Source organism: Carcharodon carcharias, chromosome 20 (assembly GCF_017639515.1).
Source record: "Carcharodon carcharias isolate sCarCar2 chromosome 20, sCarCar2.pri, whole genome shotgun sequence".
Taxonomy (NCBI): Eukaryota; Metazoa; Chordata; class Chondrichthyes; order Lamniformes; family Lamnidae; genus Carcharodon; species Carcharodon carcharias.
The window spans coordinates 9,678,476-9,701,284 of NC_054486.1; the positions used below are offsets into that span (position 1 = coordinate 9,678,476).

The 22,809-nt window shown below is 41.8% G+C and overlaps 1 protein-coding gene across 4 annotated transcripts in view; it reads right to left on the reverse strand.

The window, feature by feature from the left end:
* Positions 1-3,970: 3,970 nt before the first annotated feature.
* The window catches only part of LOC121292760 (RAS guanyl-releasing protein 1-like), an 84,712-nt gene continuing 65,873 nt past the window's right edge, over positions 3,971-22,809 (reverse strand). For all 4 annotated transcript variants that reach the window (XM_041215115.1, XM_041215117.1, XM_041215116.1 and 1 more), the window contains 6 exons: positions 21,030-21,139; positions 14,818-14,962; positions 14,216-14,252; positions 12,117-12,260; positions 8,938-9,311; positions 3,971-6,715 (listed from right to left, as the gene is read on the reverse strand). In XM_041215115.1, the coding sequence (XP_041071049.1) occupies positions 6,545-6,715; positions 8,938-9,311; positions 12,117-12,260; positions 14,216-14,252; positions 14,818-14,962; positions 21,030-21,139 (981 nt within the window). In that variant the 3' untranslated portion in view covers positions 3,971-6,544. The remainder of the gene's footprint in view (positions 6,716-8,937; positions 9,312-12,116; positions 12,261-14,215; positions 14,253-14,817; positions 14,963-21,029; positions 21,140-22,809) is intronic.

The following is a 22,809-nucleotide window of genomic DNA, read 5'->3' on the forward strand; positions in this document are numbered from 1 at the left end:
CCCTTTGAGCGCAGTACACAACAGAAAGATGGTGATAAGGACAGGATAGCATTCTTTTTTACATTTCATTTGAGAAATTAAAGACTGTAGAACATTGTGACACGCATTTTTGAACTTCTAAAGTTAATTTTGAGGAAGCTTGAATGAATTGAAAAATTGCTCCATGTGCACATTGTGTTCAGGTACACAGTGAGTCAGTCTGGTACATCATTGAAAAAATGGCACAAAAGGTATTTCTGGGAACAATGGGGGAATTCAGCTATGAGAAAGAGGACTGGTGTAATTATGAACCAAGGTTTCACATTTGGCTAACAAGGAGAAGTATGTGATTGGAGTTGTTGTAAAGCGATTAGGTGTATTCACACATCTAGTGAAGGTTGGAGCAACTTCCACTAGTGTTTTTTTATTATTCATTTATGGGATGTGGGTATCGCTGGCTAGGTCAACATTTATTGCCCATCCCTAATTGCCCTTGAGAAGGTGTTGGTAAGCTGCCTTCTTGAACCGCTGCAGTCCCAGTGGTGTAGGTACACCCACCGTGCTGTTAGGGAGGGGGGTTCCAGGATTTTGACCCAGCGACAGTGAAGAAACGATGATATATTTCCAAATCAGGATGGTGAGTGGCTTGGAAGGGAACTTCCAGGTGCTGGTGTTCCCATGTATCTGCTTCCCTTGTCCTTCTAGGCCTGGGTGCAGCCCTGACATCCGCAGCAGAGGTGGAGGCAGCCTGCTGACTGCTACATCCTGAAGTTTGTGATGACCTTGGGGACGTCCCTCAGTGACCTGAGGCCTGGAGGGCCCCGTTATGATGAGGGTCACCTGCTCAGGGGCAGAAGCGCCCTCGGCAGCCTGAGAAGCAGGAGTGGATGGGGTCACAGGCAGAGGGGGCTGGGGGTGGCTGCACACCTTTGGAGTGTCCTAAGAGGAGGTCCCCAGGGTGTCCAGCTGATACTTGTCCTCCCTGTGGGTGTCCAAGGGCTCTGCCCTGACTCCTGCAGGGGATGGTGCACTGGTGATGGGAAGGGATGGAGCAGAGGTTGGGTGAGATTCAAATCCCCTGTGTGTGGTGAGCCCTCCACGGAAGGGTCAGGGGATGGAGTGTGAGCAACATGACAGATGGGATAGATAGACTGTCCACCAATATTCATTACAAACCCACCGACTCCCACAGCTACCTCGACTACAGCTCCTCACACCCCGCTTCCTTTAAGGACTCCATCCCGTTCTTTCAGTTCCTTCGCCTCCGTCGCATCTGTTCTGATGATGCCACTTTCAAAAACAGTTCCTCTGACATGTCCTCCTTCCTTGACTGAGGTTTTCCACCCACGGTCGTTGACAGGGCCCTCAACCGTGTCCGGCCCATCTCCCGCGCATCCGCCCTCACGCCTTCTCCTCCCTCCCAGAAACATGATAGGGTCCCCCTTGTCCTCATTTATCACCCCACCAGCCTCCGCATTCAAAGGATCATCCTCCGCCATTTCCGCCAACTCCAGCATGATGCCACCACCAAACACATCTTCCCTTCACCCCTCCTGGCGGCATTCCATAGGGATCGTTCCCTCTGTGACACCCTGGTCCACTCCTCCATCACCCCCTGCACCTCAACCCCCTCCCACGGCACCTTCCCATGCAACTGCAGAAAGTGCAACACCTGCCCCTTTACTTCCTCCCTCCTCACCGTCCAAGGACCCAAACACTCCTTTCAAGTGAAGCAGCATTTCACTTGCACTTCCCTCCATTTAGTCTACTGCATTCGCTGCTCCCAATGCGGTTTGCTCTACATCGGAGAGACCAAACGCAGACTGGGTGACTGCTTTGCGGAACACCTTCGGTCTGTCTGCAAGAATGACCCAGACCTCCCTGTCGCTTGCTATTTAACACACCATCCTGCTCTCATGCCCACATGTCCGTCCTTGGCTTGCTGCATTGTTCCAGTGAAGCTCAACACAAACTGGAGGAACAGCACCTCATCTTCCGACTAGGCACTTTACAGACTTCCGCACTGAATATTGAGTTCAACAATTTTAGATCATGAACTCTCTCTTCCATCCCCACCCCCTTTCCAATCCCTTTATCCAATAATTTATATAGATTTTTCTTTTCCCACCTATTTCCATTATTTTTAAATGTATTTCCATCCATTGTTTTATCCCTGCCTTTTAGCCTATTTCAATCCCTTCCCCCCACTCCACCCCCACTAGGGCTATCTATACCTTTATTATTACATTCCTTAGATAACTTCACCAGCTTCAACACCTCTTTGTCCTTTTGTCTATGACATCTTTTGGTTATCTCCACCTATCACTGGCCCTCTATCCAGCTCTACCTGTCCCATCCCCCTTAAACCAGCTTTTATGTCACATTTTTCCTTAGTTCTGTTGAAGAGTCATACAGACTCGAAACGTTAACTGTGTACCTCTCTGCAGATGCTGCTAGACCTGCTGAGTTTTTCCAGGTATTTTTGTTTTTGTTTTGGATTTCCAGCATCCGCAGTTTTTTGATTTTATGACAGATGGGATGGTGGTGATGTGAAAGCCTCAGTGGGAGAATGAGTGTTGATATGTGTCCCCCACTAATGGTTGCTTGAGACTTCTGAAGAGAGTAGCCATTTGAGTACATGATGCCAGGATGAGAGTTTGATATTGGAGGGAGTTGAAGGATGACTTACCCTGGCAGAGCTGATGAGATCCTTCATCCTCTTCCTGTACTGAGTGGCACTTCCGGTGTGGGGGCCAGCCACACTGACCTGCTCCGCTCCGGTGTCTCAGGCTGGAGAGGTGAAGCTGCTGTGCTTCCTGCAGCCTTCTCTGGGATAGAGCACTTGCCTGTGCGCCTGCACCCCTCAGATCAAGGCCTGGAGGACCTGGTAGGTGAAGTGAGTCAGGAATGGCTCAGCCTAGCAGAACCTGCTTGCTGCTATGTGCACTTGCTGCCCACTTTGATGCGTTCCCACCCAGGAGTAAAAAGCTGTGACCGTTGATAGCCTAGGTTGACCAGGCCTTGTCATAAGGTGCCTTGTTTCATATTAATATTCACATTCCTATTTAACATTAGTTTTTTTGGTTTCCCAGCATTCAGCACTACTGCAACTCCATTTTGAGGACATATTTAAGGCAATTTTTAGGACCATTTTCTTACCGTTATAGATGGCTACATGGATACCACCATAATGGCAGATTGATGGACATGACCGGTTGGACAGATATGAATGTGGACAGTCCACTGTTTATAAACAAAACTAATTCCTCCTTAGACTTTCCTCCACCAAAACAGGCAGATTGAAAGACACTCCCAAAAGAATGCCCATATTTAGAATTTTGGCTGTTGAAATTGTAACCCTCAGAATTGAAAAACACTGAGGCCAAAAAATACAGAACATGCAAAAATTGGTGTGTATGTGCATATAAAACCCACTGTACTGACAGATGTAAACAAAACAGTGCTGAAAAGAAAAGGCCAAAAACCAGAACTCCAATGACCTAAATTTCAACAGCCAAGCACTGCCAATTACCTTTTGACAAGCTGTACGATTAGGGAACATACCGTTACAGCACCACCTGTTTCAAATGAATGCTGGAGGCACTGTGCATATTCTCAGCAGGTATTCCAGAAATTTGTGGGAAATCCTAGGACAAGTCTGAGCTTAATATTCTAGCCTGGCCTGCTGCCAAAGACTTTTGAAAGATTCACCTTAATGTTCTGTGTAGTGGGAAACTTTCCATCCCTCCATTTCGGGATGGAATAGTTCAATTCAGCCAAACCAGTTGACATTGATATCAATCAGTTCATCACGACCCAACAGAACTGTGCTTAAACAACACAAATTGGATCTGGTCCCTGAAAGACTTTATAAATGATGCTGTGATTGGTAATCTTAACCTCTAGGTGAAGGTCAGATACGAACTGAAGTCTAATAGGCCCCAGATTCTCTCTGAAAGAATAATAGACTGGAGTAAAATATATTTTTAATGTGTTATTTAATGTCGGCTACTTTAAACAAAAGGATCCATTTAATTATACATCATGCTACGAATTACTGACAATCACAAACGAGTCAAGTTACAAAAACAAAAATATGTATCGTACAATTGTACATATATACATTCACTAAAAAGCACAACTACTTGCTTATTTTATATTTAAAAAGTTACTTAACAGAGCCTTAAAGCTCTTTGGGTCTTTAAGGGGTGATTCAATGTGAATTCAATGTGAATGGCATCATACTGTTTTTCATTTTAAATAACGATCTAAGTAAAATTACTGCTAACATCTTAATCTACATCTTGCTGCTCTGATAACCTTAAATGTACACTTTAAGGTAAGTCTGAATATACAAGAGCCTCATAGTTTCCAAATTCCAATCTAATTTACTGCAATGCATACTCATTAATAACATTAGCTGATATAATTTGTAATACAAACAGAGTGAAGTGTTGGTTTATTGAGCTAATGGAATATATTTTGCGGCTGTTGTGTAGTTTATATTCAGAAAACAAACACAAAGTTACATTATTCAACTATGTACATTTCCCTTGGTTTTGTTGCAACACCCTGTGCTCTTACCCGAGTTGATGCAGGCAGATAAAAACCATGATGTTTGTTTTCTGTCAAATCAAAACTTTTTAGCAGTTTAGACTGAGATTTATGACCATTTAATTCTAGAAGCTAATGACAATTTCTTTATTGATGCTGCATCAGCTTTGTGACTAGACCACAAGGAGTTTTCGATTACATTGAACATTACGTAGGCATTGCAAACATTCATGGGTTCTTTTAGACTAAAATGCCAACTCAAAAAGCTTGTGGCTTGCATGAACTAGAAAAGGATATAGCTAACCACCAGAGAGAGGTATAACATGCAATAATTAAACAGTGTGGTTTGGTTATAAACTGGTCAGTAAAATCAAATATGTTGCACCTATCCTGGTTCAAAGTACAGTCTTCATTTGTAGGAATTTGTGGATGAATATTTGAGTTATTGCTGAATGTGACATATTTGGCTATTGCTACTGCACACTTCCTAAAACTCAAACTCGATCATTAACTCAGTACTGAATATGGCTACAACAATACAAAAGCAAAATGGTGAGGCTGCTGGAAATCTGAAATTAAGAAAGAAGAAAATGCTGGTGAAAGGTCATCAACCTGAACTGTTAACTCTGAATATGATTATTTTGTTTGTGTGCATCAAGTGACTATAAATGCCCATAAAAATAAAAAGTGACCGTATATGTTAACTGAGCTTCCCTCGCAATAGCTGTCAGGGCTAAAGCTGTGAAGCTTCTGAGTAATCCTGGGGTAACTCCAAGTCATTGTGATTCATCTTTGATGACCCAATTTTACCTCTAAGTTTTATCAACTATTAGTACATAGTTCGAGTGGAATGCAATAGGTGGCTTTAGGTTGATAATTGGCCTTGTTAACATCTGAGCTTTAAATAAGATCTTCATGATGATCCATTATTTAGGAGGCTTAACACTTTTAAATATATAGTATTTTCACATTTTCGCGACGCTTTCTGGATGAAAGGAAAAAGTACTTGGACTAACAGAGCACCTTATCATGTCTCTCCTGACATTGCAAACACGTCTCATTGAATAAATTACTTTGAAATGCAGTTACTGTTGGTCTGTTGATGAGCATAGTGTGAAAATAGTTTTCCAAAAACTTCCTTGCCTAAAGGCGTATTGGTCACTGTGACCAGATCATTGCAGAACGCGATGTAACTACATCAATTTAATCTTTAACAATATAATTTTCAGAATCTTTCATTATAACTGACACTAGATGTGTTGTGCAACATGATAGTATTGGCAACATCTTCTTTTCACCCACCAGGGAATTATTAGAACATATGCCGTGAATTCTTGTTGTATGAAATTTTTAAAAATGTTTTTTCTGGCAACTTCCATTGTAGAACAACAATTAAACATATTTCCTGCATCAACTTTAATTTGTACTATCAAGAAATGTGGCTGTAATCCATTCAGTTAATTTAAAATAGCCACAAGCACGTTTGAAATGGCTTTTAATCACATCTAAGTAAAACAAACTGGAGGAAATAACTTTTAGCGGAAGTATAAGTGAGTGATGTTGGAGAGGCCACTTGTAATCCAACTCTCCCAATTTTCATGAAAAGATGCATAATGGGCAGTAAATCTGATTGGTTGTTTCACACTAATGCAACAGTTAAGATTAACTCCATTATGTAACTCTAAAAAGTTATTAGTTCTAGTTTTCTTTAAAGTAATTAAATGCCCATCTGCTCCCAATCTCAACCTCCTGCTCAGGGGTGCACTTGATTCTTTATAAAGTTGGTGGTTTTTATTATTAAAAGTGTCTAGTGTTTGTAGTAATGCTTATTTCTACGTTTTCTAATTTAAAAACTAGATATCAGTTCTTTTGGATGAGAAAACACAGTTAAATAATGTGAAAATGTCCATCAATTTTCACCAAAAATCCTTATATTTTGTTAACATTTTCTATAGATCCCAGTACTGTACAGAAATACTAGTTATGAACAGTCTACCAAATATTATAAATTTTACTCTTGCGTCGGTGAAGAGCTTCTTGGTTCCATAGTCATATGCTTTCGGAATAAATCTAGTTGTTCAGTGACAGCCTTGATCTCTTGCTGTGCCTCTAATAACTTTGTCTGCAGGCTTGTGTTTTCAATGTGCAGCTTTTCTTTCTCTTCTCGAAGCAGAGTTCTTTCCTAAATCAGCAAAATAACAGAGAAGTTATCATTGCATATAAACCTTCAAGTGTTTGGATTTAACAGATCATGTAGGGATAAATATCCCCAAAAACTCCTTTTTCTGTCTGCATTGTATCTTGCTAATGATAAAACTACAAATATTTTGGACAAAACAATGTTCCTGTTCTGATTCAGTTAGTGTTGAGTGTAAGACTGTAAATGAAGAGATGAGAGTCACCGGATTGCATTATAACATCAGAACCAAGATTACATTCCTGTATAATTTATTTTAATTCTTGTATAATTCATTTTAACAGCCAAACAGTCAAACCTAAGTCAAATTTCAATTGACTTCTCCACTCTTGGTGAAACTTCACCCTAGCATTACACTTAAAGGGTTAAAGTGTGAGGACCGGTTGCAAAAACCTGGCTTGTATTCCCTTGAGTTTAGAAGGTTGAAGGACGATCTAATTAAAATGATCAAGGGTTTGGATAGGCTAGATACAGAGCAACTATTTCCTCCGGTGGTGAAATCCCAGCACAAGATGGCATAGGCCTGGATTTTCACTCTCGGGTTGGGAGTGGAGTCGGGACATTTCTCAGCTTTGCAAACCCAACCTGGGAGAAAGTGGCCCGGAAGGTCGGATTTTCACTCCAGGGTGGCAGGGCTCCCTGGGAGTCGGATCCGCTGCATCTGGAATGAGTGCAGAGAATGCTGGGTACAAAGGTGGGCTGGGCAGCACGCCTGCCTCAATGCATCGGCACTGCATCAGCCCTCACGCCCCCTCACAACCCCACACATTCCCCATGCCCTATCCATGCCAACATGACCTCATGCACTCCATTCTACCCCCTGCCCACCTCCATGGCCCTTTAGAGCCATCTGTGCCAACTTAGTGCCAACTCATGCCAACCTATGCCCCCACCCACCACTCTTTGCTCTTACACCCACCATGCCAACTCACCCAGTATCCACTATGGGTAGACCTCAGGACCCATGCAGAGATTTAAAAATGTTCCGAGCTTGGAATTTTATGGCAGCAGGATTTTATGTTACCCCCGAAGTTAATGAAGTTTAGAATGGCTTGCTGCATTTTACAGCCCTGTCGCCGCCTCAGCTATTGTACAAGTGTCTACTGCAAACCTTATTTTTTAAAAGGCACTCTCATTCATCAAAACCCATTTGCTACATTTACGTTCCTTCAACTACATTATCCCTTATAACAACAAACATTTTATTCAATTGCATAATCCCTTATTTAAAAAAAGCATTGGAATTCAAAGTCCCATTTCCAAGAGTCTATAAACACTTCGAACTTTTAATCGAACTATGAAATGGCAGGCACCCTGCTCTGATTATGGACAGTTGTGAAAATAGTACTGCACTAATCCAGTAATGGTAACCCTAAGGCTTATGCCAACAGGTAGAGTGAAATAGCAAGCAATAATTTTTTTAACACTCCAGCAAATATTTTTTCAAAGCGTTAAAAAGGCAGGAGTTTTAAATGCCTTGACAGCTCCCTTTGACAGTTCATCTTGATACTTTTTCAGTTCTTTTTGACAGTTCCAATGAGCTTATGCACTTTTTACGTGTATTCAGGCCTACTTTCAGCAATCCCAAAGGAGACCTTACCTCTTCCAAAGGGTATCTAACTTCTCCCCAAGGGCAACTGGCCCCGCTCCCCCCAAAGGTGTTGCAGGACTTTACCTCTCCAAAAGGTTACCCCTGGTTATCCAAACAAATCCACAAAGTTCAGACCTGCTCCTACCTGGTCTAATATGCGCACTTCAGGTTTCAAACACCTTCCACATCAAAAACACACAAGTGGAGGCAGTGGCTGATTTCTATGGGCAGCTACTCTGAGAGACACCAATCCCGATCCGAACCCAATCATGCCCCCATTTGTTCAAAGTATTCCCTCATCATCTGTTCCTAGCTACTACATGTTTCCAGTCAATTGGCTCCCAAGCTAATTTGAAGTGGCTGCACGTTGGTGCTGCTCCAGGTTACACTGCCTTCTCCAGGTTAAAGACATCCCTGGATTAGCTTGGTGCCTCTGAAGTTTGTTTTTCAAGTATTGTTTTAGATATAACAGTTGAGGTTTATTTTTAACAATATAATTTTTCAAATCAATGGGGTACTTTAAACAGAACATATTAACCAGACTTTAATTGGCCTTTTAAGTGCCTATTACAATGCTCAACTGTGATAAATGTTCTAAAAAAAATTGGGTTCGTACCTTTTCTAGTTGATAGAGTCGATGCTCCTTGCTAAAGTCATCACCTTTAGGTTTGTGAAAGGATGCCATGTTTTCCCATTTTACACAGGGTCTTCTGCGAGCTGGAATGGGACTTGGGCACAATGGGAGTATGTTTGGGGATAGCAGAGATGTGTCTGATGTCTTCACTCTTCCCAAAGAAGTCGCTTGATTCCCTGAATTATCTGTGTCTAAGCCAGATGCGTCAGTCTGTGAGGCCTTATCCATTACAATAGGCTTCAACCTTACTGAGATCTTCTGTGCTGAGCCCCCCATTAGTACAATCGTGCGGTCTTTGCGTTCAGAATTGTCATTCACTTCCTCATTGAAGTATGTAAATGGTCCATCCTCATTTCCTGCAAAAATGTGAACGTGAAGGGCGTAAGAAAAATTTTAAATAAGTGATTGAGATGTAGGATGTATGAACAGCAAGTAAACCTCTTTATTATCAAATGCATAGTTTCCAGGGGGTAAGTGACCTGGTTGGGTGTCCACTTTGGAAAAGAAGAGGGAGGGATTACATTGTGTACCGGATACAGCACAGACTATGGACTCTGTAGTACTGAAAACTTGTGCTCCAGAACTTAGTCAAACAATCCCAGTGCAGCTACAACACAGGGAACTACCTCCACAAAAAGCAGGACAAATCCAATCCAGCCACTTACTGCCCCATCAGTCTACTCTCAATCAATAGCAAAGTGACTGAACATATTGTTGACAGAGCTATCAAGCGGCACTTAGTCAGCAATAACCTGCTCACCACTGTTCAGTTTGGGTTCTGCCAGAACAGCTTGACTCCTGACCTCATTACAGCCTTGGTCCAAATATGAACAAAGGAGCAGAATTCAAGAGATGAGGAAAGTATGATTGCCCTTGACATCAGGGTAGCATTTGACTGAGTGAGCCATCAAGGAGCCTAGAAAAACTGATGTCAATAGAAATCAGGGGAAAATTCTCCATTGGTAGGAGTTACACCTAGCACAAAGGAAGTTTGTCATTGTTAAAAGCCAATCATCTCAACACTAGGACATCGCTGCAGGAGTTCCTCAGGGTAGTGTCCTAGGCCCAACAAGCTTCAGCTGCTTCATCAATGACTTACCTTCCAACATAAGGTGAATGTGGGCATGTTTGCTGATGATTGCACAGTCTTCACTACATTTGTAACTCCTCAGATACTAAAGCAGTTCATGCCTATATGCAGCAAGACCTTGACAATATTCAGGCTTGAGCTGATAAGAGGCAAGTAACATTCACACCATACAAGTGCCAAGAAATAACCATCTTCAACAAGACTGAATCTAACCATATCTCCTTGACATTCAGTGACATTACCATCACTAAATTTCCCCTCATCAACATCCTGGGAGTTACCATCGACCAGAAACTGAACTGCACTAGCTATATAAATACTGTGTTTACAAGAGTAGGTCAGAGATTGGAATTCTGCAACAAAGAACTCACCTTTTGACTCCCAAGGCCTGTCTACCAACCACAAGGCACAAGTCAGGAATACTCTCCGCTTGCCTGGGTAGGTGCAGCTCCAACAACACTTAAGAAGCTTGACACAGTGGCAGCCGTGTGTACCATCTACAAGATACACTACAATAGCTAGATTCCTTTGCCAGCACCTTCCAAACCTGTGACTTCTCGCACCTATAAGAACAAGGGCAGCATTCACATAGGAATACCACCAGCTCTAAGCAGTGCACCACCCTGACTTGGAACTATTTTGCTGAACTTCACTGTTGCAGGGTCAAATGCTGGACCTTTCTCCCCAACAGCATATATCAATATTCATACTTAATGGCAGAGCTATTATATCCAGCATTCACCGCAAGGCAGAGTGTACCATATTTTCGGAACATGGGCTGCAGTGGTTCAAGAAAGCAGCTCACCACCATCTGCTCAAGGGCAATTAGAATGAAGAATAAATGCTGGCCTTGCCAGGGATGCACACATCCCAAGAATGAATAAAAGGGGGTATCAGATTTGTGCAGCTTTTTCCCAACTTTTTTTGTATTTCGAGCTTTGTTTTAACTGCTTTATGCAATTAACATCCCAACAATCTCAAGATTGCAAGTGTTCAAATGCAGAATAACAAAAGGATTTTTAGCATGATTAATTCTGTACATATTCAGATATTACACAAAACCCAGTTGTATAAAATACTCTAGTATTCATTTGCTGGCTGAAATCTGTTATCTGTCGTCAGTTTTGATGGTGGTCAGATTTGACTAGTCAACAACTGCATTATTATTGTAGCATTCAGCTAGCAGGATGGTAAAAGACCAACTAGATCAACCCTGGTCTTTCTTTGTCCAGCAATTGCTATGTTCCTATCTTAAAAAAGTAGTAGTTAGGAACCAGGAATTAGGAATTAGTAGTAGTAAAGATGCTGTCCTTTCACTTTTGTTCATAACATATGAGATAAAGGTCTTAAATCTGCGAATTTGTTGTATCTCAAGCTATTATCTCTATTGCTCACTGGACTATAAATTTGGACATCTATTGAAGAGCAATTCTATCTAGTACTGCGGCAGCGCAGGGAACTGGGATGTCTATACATGATTAACATGGACTGATCAGAGAGGGCTCCTGCTGCCTTTCTAATACTGCCCAGGTTCACCAAAGGAGGAGCATTACATTAAACATGCTTCTCCAAATCAGGAGGGAAAATCAGACTGTGGAAAATAATCACTTTCATACATTTCATAGAAGCTAATTTCAGCAAGGCACTGACAGAGATCTCGGAACAAGTCACCCACAAGCTTGTCTTCTTGGCTGATACTAGTTTGTGGTCTGGAAGGGCCAAGAAGGGCAGAGGTACTCTTAAAATATAATACTCTAGATTACTCTTAGATAATTTCAAAAGATAATTTAAAACCTAACAAAATGGAAAATAATATCCAGAAAGATGCTTGCTTTTTATCTTCTGTACAATACCCATCAGTAAAGCCTTCTCAAATATTTTTTGTAGGTGGTTAACAAAGGAAAGCACTTACATGCTGTCAAGTACCAGGAATAATCAGTACTCAACGTTATGCATTTTTATCCAAATCAATGTTTAAATTTTTTTATCCTCACTATATTAATGTTGAGAAATGGTTATGATTCTTTAAAAAAAGTATAGTAGTACAATGCTGTGGAAAGTATAATATTACCAGTGTTGTGGCTTTTGGTTCCTGTAGGGCAGAGTGCAGTGGGAGTGGAGCTTGATGTTGGACTGGTATCTGTAGTCTTGGGTTTATTTTTGCATTCCAGGACCACAAGATCTCGACACTGTTTGTGGCAGTTCATGCCGCAATCTGCAAACAGAGAAGGAAGCTATATGACATCAGCACAAACTCAATAGAAATTGCTTGCAAAGAGGTTGGGAATAAGGATAGGAATATGACACTGTGTTAAAATGTTCTGGAACAGATGCAAGTGAGAGATTTATTGTAGCGATAAATTCTCACACTTTCCTGCTCAGTAGAACCATGAACACTATAGCACAGAAAACAGGCCATTCGGCCCTTCTAGTCTGTGCCGAAATATTATTCCGCTAATCCCATTGACCTGCACCTAGTCCATAACCCTGCAGAACTCTCCCATCCATGTATTTATCCAAGTTATTCTTAAAACTTAAGAGTGAGCCCACATTTACCACTTCAGATGGTAGCTCGTTCCACAGTCTTACCACTCTCTGAGTGAATAAGTTCCCCCTAATGTTCCCCCTAGACCTTTCCCCTTTCACCCTAAAGCCAAGTCATCTCATGTTTATCTCTCCTAATCTAAGTGGAAAGAGCCTACTTGCATTTACTCCGTCTATACCCCTCATAATTTTGTAAACGGACTGTTTATTTTTTGCAAAGCATGATGTGTTGCTTTGAACAGCTACAGGAACACAAATGGTTCCTCTGGCTCTATTATGGTAATTGTAATAATGTTGCCCCGTACCGTGCTGTACAATTTTAGAAAAAACTTTAGAATTTTTTTCCAAACTTAATGTTCAGTATTGCTTTTCAGATGATCTACTCGTTAATTTACAGGCAATTCCATAATCTCAGTCCCTATAACCTCATCGTCCTTGCATTAACATACTTTTGGGAGTGATTTTGGATCTTTTTTTCTTAAAGCCCAACCTTCATGCCTTTGTGAATGTAGAAGTACTTGTAAAGAAAGCACTTCTACAAGATGTTGTGAAAACATTACTAGGATTTATTTTTACATACTAACTGTTAGCTGGTTTCTCCATTGACTTTGCAGCCTGGATTATCTGTTAACATCCTGTTGAGTGCATTAATTGATGGCTCTGAGTCACTCAATTTAGGAATTGGTTTGAGACTGCGTAATCTTACGTTACATGGGACTTTTTCAGACAACAGTGAAAGACTTTCATCCCATCAGTCTGGTCTGTGTTGCAGATTCCTAACGTTGAGATGAAAAGACTGTTCTAAATATACACCAGCACGAGCATATATTTTGATTTCCCTCCCCCCACCACCCCAAGTGATCTTAAGCCAACATTTTCAGCATCTCTGTGATCAATTTGGTCAAATTTTGTTTGACCCAATCACTCAAATTGTTGCATCTAAATGGCCCAGTTAAGGAACTGTTCACATTCAAAGGCAAAGGAGAGATATAAGCTGGATATAGCTGGCCTGGGATAATATGAATGGTACAAAACCCACCCTTTCTAAATAAAAGATCACTATTCAACACATCAGCCAGCCTAACTGTCTTTTAAAACCTTTGCAATAGTTTTTTTTTAAATTATAATTTCATTAATGAAACAGAAATCCTGCTTTAAGGAGCCTTTTAATGTTTGGTAGTTAGGATTTACATTAAGTTGCTGTTTAACACATTAAGCATTAATTGTGTGGCTGGCTTGAGTTTTGTGATATTGCTGACAACATTGAAGATTGTGGTAAGATTATGGTCACCAATTCTTATTATGATGCTTTGAGTGAATGTTTAATACTGTTTTAAGCATCTACAAGTTGTACCTTGTTTGATTTCAATATGTTCTGAAACAAAATTCAGTTTTCTGGAGGAACATCAGCTAGAAACAATCTGGATTATGTGTTCGAACAAATCTAATAACTCTGTATTAAGAACACTGCATATTATAAATAGAATTTGTATAATTGTCTGTAATTGTAAATCCATTAATCTAGCAATTTCACTGATCCATCTGAGTTGGTTTACCGCAAGTATGATATAAAATTAATAAAACCTCTTCGGCATAATTGAGACTTTAAAAAAAAATATCATTTACCTCTGCATCTGTACCCTTGTTTTATAACGCCCCAGATCTAAGAAGGAAAGTGGATATCATTTTACTTTTGAAAATATTGCAATTTCACAGAACTGAGAGTCTTTAATTTTTATCAGAAAATTGATGACGATAAGAGTTTTGAAAAATTTGATCTTAGAATGTGGCCACAAGCATATATTACCCATTCTTATTTACTCTAAGGGTATTAAACATGAAATATAGTGAGTGAGACTGGAGGCCAGAAGTGTTGGAGGTGGTAGCTTTCCTTTCCCAAAGGTCATCCAGTTGGTTTACACAGCAGTCTGGCAGCTCTCCTCATCATTTTTAGGTGCTAACCAATAAATTATCAGATTTATTCAATTCAATTTCCCTACTTGCCATGGTGAGATTTGGCCTCTGGGTTTCCAGTTCAGCAGCATAACCGATAGATTACCGTACCCATTACACAAAGGAATAGAAAAGCTACACTTTATTACTTCTTTGGCTACATTCATATCAAATATTTATTGTAAATTTTTCAATAATCAAGAGTGACTACTGTACATCTGATCCTGTGACATCTTACAAGCTGGGAGACCATACAGTAGATGAAAGCGACTTACAAATCCAGCACAGTTGTCGCAGAAAGTTGGTTTCAGATATGTGGTCTCCTGGAAATTATGGAGAAAGCCTAGGACTGACTTTGAGAAGATAGAGCTGGACCTCATGAAGTAGGCTGTAATTTCTTCTCTGCTTATTAGTCCTTCACTGTAAAATGATAATTGTTCATTACGAAAGGCCTTGTACAAATGTGGAATAAGAGGTCTGTAAAAACTTTTCTGTTAAAACTGGTAGTGGATAGAGAATTTCATCATTTCAGTCTTTACTATCTATTACCTAATAGAAAATTATAAATCATTTACTCTACAGTGATCACTACACATTATGTTATACATAACATTTTAAATAATTCACAAGTGACAGCAATGTTGGTACAATACTGAATATAATCAATTTTTCCATGGGCAAACCTATACTTCAGCAACTGTTTGTGCTCATACTCAGAAAGCACCCAGTGTTGTATGCTGATGATTTTGATTTATTCTAGGGAGGTATTAGTTATGTACTTCAAATATCATATACTATATGTTCTTTTATGAGAGACAGGACCATTGGTTGCATTTATAACTTAGGCTTTCATGGCTGCAGTCACCACCAGTTTCAATGGATGCAGTGTAATATCAATGAGGTGATGCTAGCACCTTGTTGGCAATGGAGTGCTGTTTTATACCTTCTGTGGTGATGGAGGTACAGTGTCATTGGTAGGAAACATTAAGTACACTGACTGCTGCACATTGATATGGCTCCTGGTCATGGGTGGACTTCAATTTCACACTGCCCATAAGGCCAGAAATGTAGTTTTTGCCATGTCAGCCCGCATAGTTCTTCCTCCAAAACTGACAAATGTCTGCAGCTCAAAAGAGTATCATGTCTTTTCAACAGTTGCTCATGCATTGTAAATCGGCTATGTTCTAGGACAACATTTTGGGAGCTGCATCAAGAGGTACTTCTGCATTGCAAAGACAGCGTTAGAAAATCCCTTCAAATGCATTTCTGATGGCAAGGGTCTTTGCAGTGATGATTTGCTTACTAATAACATCTTTAAAATACATATTTAAATATTTTCTGTCAGATATATTCCTATTTCAGCAATGCCAAATAAAAGGGAATGGCTTTGTTATTGGACTAATAAATGAAGCATGAGTACAGAACATTCCGCTGGCGGTGGTGTATTTCAAAATCTTTTTTCTCTGGTGTCAAACATTACAATTACAAGTCTATGACTAATGTACCCTGCAAAATATCCTATCCTCTAGTGTGTATAATGAGTTGATTCATTTTAACTAGTCAACTAGTCCTTTGTTAATTTAGTATGTCTTTTTGTTGCTTTGCAGATAAATTGGTTCATTTTTGTGGGGTTAGAATCTTCTGTAGCAGAGTTGATATGATTGGTGAATTGTATCTATATTTGTGATTTTTAAGAATTGATACTTTGTCATTTAGTGCTCCATAACATTACAGAAAGGACCATATACATAAATCATCTCAATTTCAGCATTTTATATGTTCAAGCATAACCAGTTTAGGAATAACTACAAGAATGGAGAGACTAAAGAAGCTGGCATTGTTTTCTTTAGGACAGAGTAGGTTAAGGGGAGATTTTAATAGAGGTCTTCAAAATCCTGAAGAGTTTGATAAGTAGTTAGGGAAAAAAATGTTTCCACCGATAGGAAAGTCAATAACCAGAGGGACACGTTTTAAGTTAATTGGCAAAAGCACCAGTGGGGGAACTGAAGAGAGAGAAACAGAAAACGCTGAAAATATTCAGCAGGTCAGGCAGCATCTGTGGTGAGAGGAAAAGAGTTAATGGCCAGGATTTTCTATGCCCAACAGCATCAGGCGTGTTCAGTGGTGTGAGCGGACAATATGGCACGATCAGTTTCATGACGACGTGAAACCAGTTTGTGATCATGTTTCCTGCCATCGACGTCAGGAACCTCATTGTGATACATTTGCATATCATTATTAGGCCTGTCCACCAGGAACATCCACCCCGCCCCGACACCAGATCGTCCGCCCACGTCAGCGGGCTGCCCTGTGGTTGAATGTGGTGCACAAGCATTCAGGTTGGTGGGGGGGGGGGGTGGCTAGGGCGGGCGAGGGAATTAGTGACGCTTGATAGAAAGTGACCATTCCTCTGCAACTCAGACAATTCAGGTGCAGCCATTGATATGATTGGAGTTGGGCTTCTAGCTTATCCACCCACTCAAGCAACGCAGAGGCATCAAAGTGCCACTAAGTGCTCCACAGCTTTTCACCCCTCAAGCACAGACTGCAATGTCATGAGCATTTTAGTGGGCTGCAGAACAGTTGGACGACTGCACACATTGTGCAATCTCCTCGCTAAAGTTGGCCATGGAGCAGTCACTGGTGGAGGCGCTCACAGCCCCTTGCAATGTCATCATCCCGATTTGGACCATTGTCCATCATGGTTCAAGCTAACAGTGCAGCCTTGCAGTGCGGGTTAGGAGAATGCCTGTGCCTGAGCTGAGAGCACAGCCTGCAGTCCAATGGGCAAAGCTACTGCCAATCGGTCAGGAGGATTGGGGCGGAGGAGGGTGGGGTTTCGAGCAGCCATGCAGCGCACTAATCTCTGGCCATTATAGTGGTGGTCAACACTCTCCGAGAAGCGTTAAGAGGTCTTCACACTAAACCAGGACAGGTTCTTAGTACACCCATACTAACCACGTGTCTCTCTCTTTCATCTTTCAGGAGGACTACATCAGGATCATGGAGCCTAGATAACTTGCTGTATGGCTCATGACGTACAGAGAGCGAAGACAATGGATGAGAGAGCAACTGAGGCTCCTGGCTGCTCAGGGGGAGGAGCAGCAATCTCAGGAAGAAGGGGCAGCTGGGGCTCCCACACACATCGAAGAGCCACAGCAAGCCATTGCTGGTTGGCGCTTAGTGACACCCAGCGTCTATGCTGTTGCTGGTTGGCGCTTAGTGACACCCAGCATCTACAGGTGCCGCTTTTCATTCCTGCAAATGACCGAGGACCAGTGTCACTGAAGACTGCACGTCTATGGAACTGGTTAGTCATATCTGTCACCTGCTGCAGGATTTGGCACCATGGAGGCATGGAGGGCATCCACTGCCAGTGGCCGTGAAAATGACAGAGGCGCTCAATATTTACAGCTGTGGCTCATTTCAGGGCTCCACGGGTGACCTCTGTGGGATATCACAAGCCTCCAACTACAAATGCATCCATGAGGTCATGGATGCCATCTTCTTGAGGGCACACAACTTTGTGCATTTCACCCGGGACCAGGACAGCCAGGACGCAAGAGCGATTAGATTTACCCAGATCTTAGGTTTCCCACAGGTGCAGGGTCCCATTGACTCCACTCACATGGTGCTCAGGTCTCCGTCACAACACACGGTCACTTATATCAACTGTAAGGGCTTCCATTCGCTGAATGTACAGCTGGTGTGCGACCACCAGAAATGCATCCTGCAGGTCTGTGCACAGTTTCCAGGGAGTGTGCAAAACTCCTACATCCTCAGTTGGTCACAGATCCCTGGAGTCTTCCAGGGTCTACAGAGGCTTCAACGGAGGCTCTTTGTAGACAAGGGCTACCCGCAGAGGACGTGGCTGATGACACCAAGGTGGCGGCCACACACTGCAGCAGAGCGAAGATATAATGAGGCTCATGCTGCAACTCGCAACTTGGTGGAGCAGAGCATCGGGATGCTGAAAATGTGGTTCCAGTGCCTGGACCAGTCTTGTGGACCCCTGCAATATAGTCCACAAAGGGTGTCACGCATCATTGTCATCTGCTGCGCCCTTTACAACCTGGCACTGCCAATGGGGAGAGGAGCTGGCTGAGGAGGAGCTGGAGGTCTCCTCATATGAGGAGGACACCGAGGGGGGTGAGGGTGAGGAGGTCCTCGAAGGTGACGATGACGGCGATGAAGCAGGCACACTTGGAGGCCCTCATAGCTGTTAGATTTGTGGAGGATGATGACGACATGCAGTGAGGTGACCCCATGTATCCCCACATTGCATCTGTGAACATTTGACTCCAGTCTGGCTTATGGCAGCGCTCATACCCTTTGCGATAATGTTCCTGTCATGGAGACGCAATGGAGGCCGTAATAGTCGCTCGATTGCAGGAGGATGATGATGACATGCAGTGAAGACACTCCATTGATCTTCATGAAGCCCCTGAGAAGGTCTGACTCCTGTCTGGCTGAGGGCATCTTGCTTGCGCTCTGTGATCAGGGTCATGTCATGGAGACACAGCCATGAAACTTTAAAAGCACCTGATCCTTTGTCCGCCTTCAGCACCTGAGCCCTTCAGGAGCCTCCACGGCATCCAAAGGGCGTTCCAGTGACGTGTTGCTAACCTGGGGGCTGCAGTCTTTTTCCTCTCGTGGCATCTCCCCTGCAGCAATCGTGGGCTGGAAGCACTGAGATGTGTGCACGCCGCTGGACTTTAAATATGGCGCCAGGCAGGCTGAAGCGGCGAGGGGACGGCATGGCGGACGAATGAGAGTCCGCCCACTATGGAAACGCCATGTTTCCCCGGGATGCATAAGTAATGTGGTGTGAAAACCCGCCATCGCAGCCAGCGGGTAAAACATCGTTTTACCCTCCCGATGCCACACTTGGTACAAAGCTGCGACCATTCTGCCAATGTTGCAGGCCAATGATCTTTCATCAGGGAGATGAGGGGGAATTTTTTTTTAAACTCAGTTAGCTATGCTCTGGAATGCTCTACATAAAAATGTGCTGGAGATGAATTCAATGGACCGGATTTTGTTGGACTGGGGCATTTCATGCTATGTTCTGTGAGTTGGTTGTTTTTCTCTTCACCATTCAGTTCAAAGAGATGTTTGCCCCTCAAATTGCATAAGTGTGAGGTGATAATGGGGCATCTTGGAACTTGCTGAATGATGGAAACAAGAGTCTACCTTCTTGAGCAATGAAATTTAAGGATTTCAAAAGAAACAGAGTTGTAATGGGGAAGGAAATAGCATGAATTAGAATCAAATTTTATAGAGAATGAGAAATAAAGAGAACGAATGAAAATATTCAGCTTGGAATGAGGGTTACAAAAGAAAGGGAATGTGAAAAGTATTAAAAATATATATTTTTAGAAAACCTCTAGGAACAATTTACTACCTGCAGGAGTGAGACCCCACAGTTGCAACTGTTCCTTTTCTGGGTTGGAGAGGTTGAGTCAAAAAAAAAGACTTACATTTATAATTGTGCCTCTTATGACCTCAGGATATTTACAGCCAATGTAGTACTTTTGAAGTATAGTCACTGTGGTAATGTAGAAAACATGGCAGCCAAATCGCACAGTAAGCTCCCACAGACAGTAACATGATAATGGCCAACTATCTGTTTCTTGGTATTGATTGAGAGGTAAGTATTGATTAGGACACTAGGGAAAACTTCCCTACTTTTTTTTGAAAAAGTGCCTTGGTATATTTACATCCACCAGTGAGGATGGACAGCATCTTGGGTTAACATCTCATCTGAAAGGCTGCACCTCCAACAGTGCAGCACTCCCTTAATACAAGCCTAAACTTTTGTGCTCTGGAGTGGGACTTGAACCCATAACCTTCTAACTCAGAGGTGAAAATGCTACTTACTGAGCCAGAGCTGACACACTAATATTGTAGGAACACAAATCCCATTGTTCAGGGGGTCTGTTATGTCATGCAATACCAGTCCTAGCTTTCTGTGTTTTACAGTGCAAATCCAGCAATTAATTGAAACACGTGAGGAAGTTGATTGTGAACTATCAATGCAATGGCATAAATCGTCCGGCCATTTATGGTGTATTGCAACAAATTGTTTTTTTACACACTAATAACAGCATTTTACCTTGCTGATACTTTGCCAGCAGACTCTGGTCCAGTAGTAATTTTTGAAAAAGCACTGATATAGACTTGAATAGGAAAAATGTGCAGAGCGATAGGGAAAGAGCAAGGCAGTGGGCCTAATTGAATCGATCGTTGAAAGAAGCAAAACAGGCGTAATGGGCAAAATGGCCATCTTCTGGTGCTGTACGATGTGTACAAAAATGTATATAAGTCAAATAAACTTACAGTTCAGAGATGACTATACCATGCTTAAACAGCCATGCCGTTTGATCCATAATGCCTATTTATTACATTTTTTTTTCTGTTCTGATGCTTGCTGTCACACCATTACAATATTTTATACCATCCTGGTTCCATCCACTGTTGTACCTACCAATCTTTGTCCATCACGCAGAAGGAAAATGGAAAACTGGCAGCAATCTTTTCAAACTCCTCTTGGGAAATATAGCCATCCTGATCATGGTCGTAATTTTTAAAGACAGACTGGATAGAGTAAGATAAAGAATAAATACATCAAATGATCTAACAATGGAAATGGGCTGTCATGAATGCTAGTAATTTTGTTAATGTAAATGTTATTGGGCTTTGTTGCCCTGTTGAAGATATTAGAAAAGCTTTCTCCTGTTGGCATATAGATGATGTTATTTGTATCACATGGTACCCAGTTCATCCAACTCTCTGCCTCTATAACAATAACTTCCTCTTGAAAACTGCTGCACTGTTCCATCAAGATACCTTCGAACTACTTACAGCCGCAGGGTTCTGTACATCCACACTAAAATTACTTTTTATTGTAATATTCTGTTGCTGTTTCTACACCATCTGAACTCACAGCCCTAACTCTGCTGTAGTGCAGTGAGGGTGGCGATTCCACTGATGACTCATGACAGACCATGTCAATGCGCACCACGTAAGCACAGTCTCATATTCTTCTCTCGTAAACTGACCACTGTTTGCTGAGAATGTTGCATTGGCAATTGCCTGTGCAAACACAGAGCTTTTTATGAAATCAAAGTTTACCATAATTTCAGCTTTCAAACATCAAAAAGTGGAACAGTGGCTAAAATCTGTCTTTAGTGAATATAGGCAGAGTTACTAATCGACATAGCAATCCACTATGGCACAGATGATTGCAATGTGCTTTGTTACATTGAACTTTAGTGACTGGTATAAAATAATTTAATTATTTCATTCAGGATTTTACACATATAAATAGGGTTCATGATAGCGATCATAGAATACAAATTTTATGCAGTGCTAGAGCTAGGCTTGGCCAACTTAGGGATTTGTTTCTGCCAAATTTCAAACCAAAAATGCATTTTAGTTCATTAATTAGAAAAATATACAGCTTATTTTACCAAGCAGACAGCAGTTATAGAAGCAGTGAACCGAATTCTGGGTTGGCATCCAGCAGGATACTTTTGTCCAGTGAATATGGAACATATGGGTTGCAAGTGTCCATTAAAACTCTACCAGTCACTAAAATTCAGTGTAGCAAAGCACATAGCAATCATCTGTGCCATAGTGGATTGCTATGTCGATTAGTAACTCTGCCTATATTCACTAAAGACAGATTTTAGACACTGTTATGACATATAGGGCTTAACCATCCTATTGGCTGATATAAAGATGATTACATTTGTTAAAGGGGTATTCACATCATGGCCCTTTCGACTGCTGATCAGCCAGTGAATCCTTCCACTATTTCCAAGGAAGGAGTGTAAAGATAGAATAAAAAAATGGAATTTCGAGTAACGTTTCTGTAACCAGGTGCCTGATTTTTAGGCCCCTCTGGGATCAGGAACAGAGGCAGACGTGTGCTAAAAATACCAAAATTACTGGCATTTTCCCAGAGGTGGGATGATGGATGGCATGCAGCTCCAGCCCACATGTGGCACATGTAGCAATCAAGCTCATTAAGGGCCTCCATGTTCCACAGGCGCTGAGGGCCAGTTTGGTTGGCCAGAAGCGGCCTCGATGCAGCGGATCAGAGGGCCAGAGCTACAGCCAGGCTTGGTCATCCCTGCTCCGAAGGAGAGACCTTTTGAACTCGAAACATTAACTCTGTTTCTCTCTCCACAGGTGCTGCCAGACCGGCTGAGTTTTTCCAGCACTTTCTGTTTTTATTTCAGGTCTCCAGCATCCGCAGTATT